This window comes from Ambystoma mexicanum, chromosome 5q (genome assembly GCF_040938575.1).
Source record: "Ambystoma mexicanum isolate Mex_15411 chromosome 5q, UKY_AmexF1_1, whole genome shotgun sequence".
NCBI classification, from domain to species: domain Eukaryota; kingdom Metazoa; phylum Chordata; class Amphibia; order Caudata; family Ambystomatidae; genus Ambystoma; species Ambystoma mexicanum.
The window spans coordinates 1,239,320,451-1,239,328,415 of NC_090933.1; the positions used below are offsets into that span (position 1 = coordinate 1,239,320,451).

Sequence of the window (7,965 nt, forward strand, 5' to 3'; positions counted from 1 at the left end):
GCTGTAAGTAAGTAGTGGATTCCAGGCACAGACTCTTTGCTGTCTGAAAGAGAGGCATCTGCACATCACTCATGATGCACAATGAGGCAGAAGGATGCGTCTGAGGCTCTGCTGTTGGTACTCTTGGTCATAGAAAATGTTCCTGGCATATTGGGCTGGCCTCTACTTATTGGCAGGATTAGACACATATGCAAATGAGTATTCGCCTCTGTGAAAGGATCTGGGCGACGTGATACAGTGCCACCTGTGTAGTGTGGGTACATCCCATAGAACCACTTACTGGGTTTAGGACGTTTTGACCGCATGCAAAAGTTTGCATGGTCAAAAAGTCCTAAAAATGCTACCATCAAAGGTTCGAACACCAAAAGTTCAAACCTTTGGTGGTAGCATTATAGGTAAGTATAAAAATAAAAAGAATGCAGGGGCTGCAGGGATGTCCCCCGCAACACCCTGCTCACTCTAGTGCACTGGTGGTTGCGGGGGACGCTCCCGGAGCACACCCGTATTACATGTGTTCACATGTGAAAGGTGCGAATATTTGGTAGTTCGCACCTTTCTCATGCAAACGTTCCAACCCTGGCCAAATCAGCCGCGGTCAGATCATTCGGATCCGCTTACTGTGGCCCTTGTTCATTCCCAGCAGAGGATTCCTCGCAGTGTGGGAGGCTTCATGGAAATTTAGCTGACTTCGAAAAGAGGGGCAGATACGCTCATGATAACTTTCCCCATGCTTATAAACCTTTGTCAGATTTGCTCAGCAATTCCCTTAGGTGCAACTGTTTGGTACGTGTTTGATCAAATTTACAACGGACGACTTGCAGGAGTCGACATTTATGTAATGATAGTGATAGTATGTGAACGTCGACATTTACTGATAAGGGTGTGAACATTAACATTTAGTAGGGTGACCAGACGTCCCTGTTTTGCCAGGACTGTCCCGGTATTTGGTGCTCTGTGCCCCTTTCTCAAGATTATGTTCCCATTGGAAACTGCAGTGGCCCCGTTTCTTTGTAGAAGGTCTTCATAGCTGGCAGCAGTGCTGGCCTTAGCGGCGGCAGCGCCCCAGACGGTATAAGAAACATGTTGCACTCCCCCACCTCCCCGCATGCCCCAGGTTAATGTGGTGGGGCAGGTGGTGCCAATTTTATTTTTTTAACTCTGCACTCCGGTGACTGAACAGGGAGTTAATCACTGGACTAGGGTGCTCATGATAATGCATGAGCACCCTAGTGTAATGAAAACCAACAGACTCCCGGGTCGGAGCAGGGAGGTAATCACTAGAATAGGGCACTCATGATAATGCATGAGCACCTTAGTCTAATGAAAACCAACTCACTCCCGCGTCAGAGCGGGGAGGTAATCATCTCAATAGGGTGTCACATCAGCACCCTATTGTTATTAAGTGCGCTCGCCACTGCGGGCGCATTTAATAACAATAGGGCTCCTGCTGCGCCTTCCCCCACTACGCCAGCTCAGGAAAGCCCTTGAAAGACTCAGTCGAGCTGGCGTGGCGGGAGGCTAATGGCGCCCGGGGGGCTAATGTCACCCAGCACGCCCTACCCTAATGCCGGCCCTCCCTGGCAGGCAGGAATGTACAATCTTGCACAGAAGAAATGCTGCATTTTTACAACTTAAGACAGTGCTAGTTTGTGATACATTAATTATAATGTGTTTCTTGGAACAGTAAAACTTAAACATCCTTCTCCAAACGCTACTAAAGTGTAATGCCTCGGCAGCCACTTTCCAGAGTTAGACCTACGTTTATGTTAGTTGCCCTGTCCCGGTTTTTTACTTTTTAAATCTGGTCACCCTAATTTAGTGATATTGTGTGAACGTCGAATTTGGGAAGTCGACTTATAATCATCGCAGTCTGAGGCATTTGGAATGGCATACTCCTTTAAGAATTAATGAGCTGTTACCCAGGCGATAGTCACCAGGGAGGCGATTTTTTTTGTTTATTTTTTTTTTCCTGCATCCTAAAAGCCTTCCGCAGCATTTTCTGGGACTCGTGTTATTTACTATTCTAGCCTTCATTCCTAGAATATGTGGGGAAAGAGCTTGATTTTCTTCAGGGTGCAAGTTTGGGGAAATGTCCCTCCCCGTGACATTTTCCTTGGCAACTTTATCATTGGATACTGATGCAACTATAGCCACACATCACAATCAAGAGTAGACACCTACTGCGATCAGAGTGTCACCATTTCTCATCACTGTTTTACATTTTCAGCGCACACCTTGAGGTGCTACACGTGTACTTCACAGACTAATAATAGCCAGTGCATGACAGCCACCAACTGCACATCCGGCGAGACCAACTGTAAGACTGATGTGATCAATTACGCAGGTAAGTGGTGGCTGGTGAATTTATTTATTGGAAAAATACAAATATTTTTCACAAATGTGTGTGAGCTGCCCATAATTGCACTGGAGCCAGAACCAATGAAGCAGGTGTTTGGTGGGGTTCTCCAGCTGAGAATGTTTTAAAATATTGTTTTAAAATGGTACATTTTACAGCACACATTTCTTAACACATTTGGGTACAAAGTCATTCAATTAGCAATCGGTTTTGTAGAGTAACATATAACAAAAATGCAATAGATGTTACTTCACCATCAGGGCACAGGAGCATTTCCAAATGCTTATTCGTGATGCCCATGCCAAAAATATATGCCAGTATTGTGCTAGTGTTAAAATAAATTTTCATGCTGCCTGCATCCCATGCTGGTATTCCCATTATAAGAAGACTTGGCTATGCTGGTTGTACCAATAAATGCCAGTGTTCCCATGTAAGAACACCATCATGTTTCTCTGCCCATAATGTCAGTAATGTTACTCTAGGAAATCATGTTTATGTTGGATGTGCCAACATATCACAGTATTTGATTATGAGACTGTTCATATTTGCTCTTCCCATAATGGCAGGAATTCCAATGTAAGAGCACATGTGCATACTAACTGTGCTAATATATCCCAATACCCCCACATAATTACACACTCATGTACTTTTTGCCCATAATATCAGTAATAGCACTTTAAGAAAACATGCCCATGCTGGCTACATCATTATATGCCTCTATCTCTGTTTTCTTTGTCTTTAATGCCAGTAATGCAACTATATGAACACGTATCTATGCGGACGTTGCCAATAAATGCAAAATCCCCACATACAGATACACTAATTTTCACTTTGCTCCTAATGACAGTGATGCCATTGGAATGAAACATGTTCACACTGGCTGCACTAACATATGCGAGTACTCCCAAGTAATTTGTTATTACACACTCATGTTTGTTTTGCCCTTAATGCCACTTTAAGAACACATGTCCATGCTGGCTATGCAAATATAGGCCAGTATGATTACATAGTAGCACTCATGTTCACTTTGCCCATAATGCCATTGTAGGAAACGGGTGCCAATGTATGCAGTAATTCCCGTAGGATTACATGCTAAAGTTGGATTCACCCATAATGACAGTAATGCCACTGTAATAAAGCATGCCCATGCTGAGTGTGATAATATGTAAGTAGCCCATATAATTACACACTAGCGTTAGCTTTCTCAATAATGCCAGCCAGCATTGTCACTGTAATAAAACATGCCCATGCTTAGTGTGTATTAATATGTCAGTATGCCCATATAATTACACACTAGCGTTAGCTTTCTCAATAATGCCAGCATTGTAAGAAATCATGTTCATGCTGGCTATGTCAATATATGCCAGTAACCCTATGCCAGAGCGCACTCATGCTCGCATTAGCCATAATGCCAGCAATGCCACTGTAAGGAAACTGGTCTGTGCTGGCAGTGCCAATGGGTGCCATTAACCCCCATTGCTGGCACATTGATTGCACTGTCCTCTCCATTCACTTGCATTCACTGCCCCTCATTCCCCCAGGCCTGCATACACTGCAAATATACACTTAGCTCACACACAGACACATCCATACACACACATCATGCCTGCATACATGCTAACACTTCCCTCCTCTCCATTCTTCACCCTGTGGTACTGCAGCTGCTCTGGAGGACTGAAACGTGCACCCAGCAGGCACCAATCAAGAATCTGCAGAGAATCAATCAAACACCTCTTCTTCAGTCCTGGTTTTCTGGCATCCGCAGAGTGCCAACGGCTGCCCCCCCCACCAGGACAACCTGTACCGTGGGATGCGCAGGAGCACCCCCTACATGCTCTTTATCCTACTGTGCCCCAACCAGCATGGCCAATGGGCCATGCAATCTGTGGAAGCAAATCACTACTGTCCTTGTATAGCTCATTGGGCATGTGCTGGTGGAGGTACATCATACTATGGGAATCCATTTGCCCCCACTACACAGTCAGCCCAGGAGCTCTCTCTTCAGCTGCTCACTGCTCAGGTATTCACTGGGCCGACAGTGGCTCCTCCACTAATGGGTAAGGGACAGTTAAGCCTGTGCTTCAAATAAGGATTACTTTGGATTCATTGATTTGGACCTATGAAAAGCTCAAACTACTGCCTGACTTAAAATGCAGCTCCATGCACTTCCCATGTTGATAGATGTGAAGATTTAAATGTGGGGTGATAAAATGATTTACTGACATCACCTTATTTGACGAAGCAGTAACGTTTGGACTAGAGCTCAGGTCTTAGTTTGGTGCCTTCTATTCTAACTCTACCAAGTGACTCTTCTCTATCACCGGTTACAGTGCCAAAAGATCATCCCCTCTTGGTGTTCTCTGTTGCTGAAACCTTTGATGCTTCTGACACCGGTGAGGAGCATACTGCCACTCTTCTGTACACTTATGGCTTCTCCTAGCAACATGTCTGTGCTCCAAGGCTTTAGTTTTCAAACGGCACCAGAGATATAAATCGCCCGAAAACTGCTCTTCCTATGGGTTGAGCAACTTAACCATAACTTAGGGCTGCCACTGCAAGCCCGGTAAAAAAAATGTAGTGATCAGGTTAGCAAGGAAAAAGCTCACGCCCAATCCCACAATGGAGAAGGGGGGGGGAGTAGCCTGCAGTAAGGCACTCCAAAGCTGGGTATATGTCACCCCGGTGCAGCACCCTATCAGGTCTTGAAGATTCCACCCTTCAAAATCCTGGAAATATGGCAAAACAAGGAGAGGGGTGCACTCCAGTTCCCTGCAGAACCTTCTCAGCCACTGGTGTTCTCCTCCGACTGGTTTCTGTGCTCTTGCACGTCATCAGGGAGGCAGTCTTGACTTGCAGCTCACAGCAAGTGCAGGTGATGATAATCAATGATGATTTCTGCTGCAAGGGCTTCTGGTAGATGTAGTTATCAGGTTAGCAAGGAAAAAGCTCACGCCCAATCCCACAATGGAGAAGGGGGGGGGGGAGTAGCCTGCAGTGAGGCACTCCAAAGCTGGGCATATGTCACCCCGGTGCAGCACCCTATCAGGTCTTGAAGATTCCACCCTTCAAAATCCTGGAAATATGGCAAAACAAGGAGAGGGGTGCACTCCAGTTCCCTGCAGAACCTTCTCAGCCACTGGTGTTCTCCTCCGACCGGCTTCTGTGCTCTTACACGTCATCAGGGAGGCAGTCTTGACTTGCAGCTCACAGCAAGTGCAGGTGATGATAATCAATGATGATTTCTGCTGCAAGGGCTTCTGGTAGATGTAGTCATCAGGTTAGCAAGGAAAAAGCTCACGCCCAATCCCACAATGGAGAAAGGGGTTGGGGGGAGTAGCCTGCAGTGAGGCACTCCAAAGCTGGGCATATGTCACCCCGGTGCAGCACCCTATCAGGTCTTGAAGATTCCACCCTTCAAAATCCTGGAAATATGGCAAAGCAAGGAGAGGGGTGCACTCCAGTTCCCTGCACAACCTTCTCAGCCACTGGTGTTCTCCTCCGACCGGTTTCTGTGCTCTTACACGTCATCAGGGAGGCAGTTTTGGGACGCCCCCTATAACTTTTCCCTCGTTGACACACAAAACTTTGCAAAATTATTCAGAGGTGGCTGCATACTTTTTTTGAAAAGTTTTGTGCAGAAGTTTTCAAACTGCACCAGAGTTATAAATCGCCCGAAAACTGCTCTTCCTATGGGTTGAGCAACTTAACCATAACTACAGTGAAGTAAAAAACAAAAGCAACACAGGATCTTGCTAGATAGTTTCAGGCTGCCTGCATGAGCAAGTGTGCTACCTCACTTAGAGGTGTGAATGGTCCTCCATCTCCCTGGTCATTTGTGCTTTCTTGACCGTGGATGCATTTATCACTGCCCAGGCCAAGCAAACAAACTCTGGTCAGGTCGACTGCAGTGCAGCCCTTGAGGATGCTAATCACACTGAAGTTGCTGCAGCATGTATAGAGTGAAATCCCTCTTGCCTACCCCCACAACCCACTTACAGTGGGGGTTAACACCACTGGCTAGGGCTCTGTTCTAGGGGGGAAGAGGGGCTTTGTGGGAGCCTACCCTCCCTGCTGGATCCTGGCCTGACTTGATCCCAAGCTGTTGACATTTCAGTGATTCTAATAAGGAAAGCAGTTGATCTTGTACGAGCAAGAGGAATGTAGGGACTTGTAGATCCAGGACAGTCTTCGGCCTCCACACATGCAAGGTTAGAGACCAAGTGCTGCGAATGTGGCCACATGTCGGCTGCGGGCACCCAACCCACATCCAAGTGTGCAGTACCACCAGAACTGAAGGGCAGCCTGCTTGTAAGCCCCCATGTGGTGCTTTCTATCACCAGATGGATATTGCATTCCGCCATGGGTGGTCCTGTGACGGATGAGTCATTGTGGCATGGCTCCCTTGGTCCCCATCTGTCAATCTCCAGAAAAGCCAATGGAGGTCTCTGATGCACAATCAAGGCTCAGCCCTGACACATGATTAAAATGAGCGCTATGCAAATGTATGAAAAAATATGTTGCCACATGTTGGTCTTTGTTAGCATTGTAGGTAAAATACACACAGCCCTTACTAGTATTCACAAAATGGTGGCACCAATCACATATGGTCATTCTAATCTGCCTGGATGCAGGGAATGTGAAAATGTTGAAGCTATCTAAAGTTTGTTTCAAGTCACGTGAAGGGAGTGGTAGAGCACTTGCTGCCTAACTTCAGAGTTAACATTTTTGGTTAAACTATGTGTACAGCACCTGCACTTTCAGAACATCTTATTACTTCTACTTTATAGTGGGAAAGTCCATCACCAAGGCATGCGCCTCTTCCTGTACAGTGACTAATGTCGGTGCGGGTGGGATAGGCTACAAAACGGAATGCTGCAGCACCGACCTGTGCAACACCAGCGGAGCGACCGGCGTGAAGATCAGCTACGTGGTCCTGGCAGCCACAGTGGGCTTCATTGGTCTGCTGCAGAGAGGCGAACTCTAAGGCTTGCAAATAATTCAAGAGTTGGTAAGGTTCCAAGCTGACATATTAGCTCCAATATGCACAGAAGAGTATTTACCATACAGCCAAGGTCTGCAATCTGTGGCTCTCCAGATGTTTTGGACTATAAATCCCCTGATGCCTCACCATTGACTTTACTAGTTATGGCTGATGGGAGTTGAAGTCCAAATAGACAGGAGAGCTTTGGTTGCAGAACCCTGCCATAGAGCATGAAGGGAAACTCTCTGTAAAGTGCCTTTCTACTGGTCCTGGGACTTGCCAATCTAGAGTAGGCTTTGAAAGTGCTCACATGTTCCGTCTAGGAACTTCCCACCTGAATGCATCACTGTTTGTCACACAACTTCACAGTTTGAGAAGTGCAGTCAAAGATTGTTTTTATCTGGAAAGCACTATTAACCGGACCCTGCATTGCCGGTAATAAGAACAGTGCCAGTTAAGGAAATGCTGGATAAGAAAGATTAGTAGCCGGATAACAGAGCAAACATGCGAGGAGTTTTTGGTCATCCGGACCCTTTTGCTTGATTTGGCTCGTACACCTGAAATTCGGTTAACCAGCAGTTTTGATGATCCGGTAGCATTGGGTTCCAATGGAGCCGGATAATCTCGC

The 7,965-nt window shown here is 46.4% G+C and overlaps 1 protein-coding gene across 1 annotated transcript; it reads left to right on the forward strand.

The window, feature by feature from the left end:
* Window positions 1-337: 337 nt before the first annotated feature.
* On the forward strand, window positions 338-7,340 carry LOC138498377 (lymphocyte antigen 6E-like). Its single transcript, XM_069622155.1, has 3 exons — window positions 338-395; window positions 2,228-2,344; window positions 7,144-7,340. The coding sequence occupies exons 1-3, from the start codon at window positions 338-340 to the stop codon at window positions 7,338-7,340; spliced, it is 372 nt and encodes a 123-aa protein (XP_069478256.1).
* Window positions 7,341-7,965: the final 625 nt, after the last annotated feature.

Bases quoted from the DNA above. Each gene is read 5' to 3' on its own strand.
- LOC138498377 (XM_069622155.1), top strand. From the start codon at position 338: ATGCTACCATCAAAGGTTCGAACACCAAAAGTTCAAACCTTTGGTGGT. The intron at 396-2,227 runs GTAAGTATAAAA...TTACATTTTCAG, and splicing joins CTTTGGTGGTAGCATTATAG to CGCACACCTTGAGGTGCTAC. The intron at 2,345-7,143 runs GTAAGTGGTGGC...TCTACTTTATAG, and splicing joins TGATGTGATCAATTACGCAG to TGGGAAAGTCCATCACCAAG.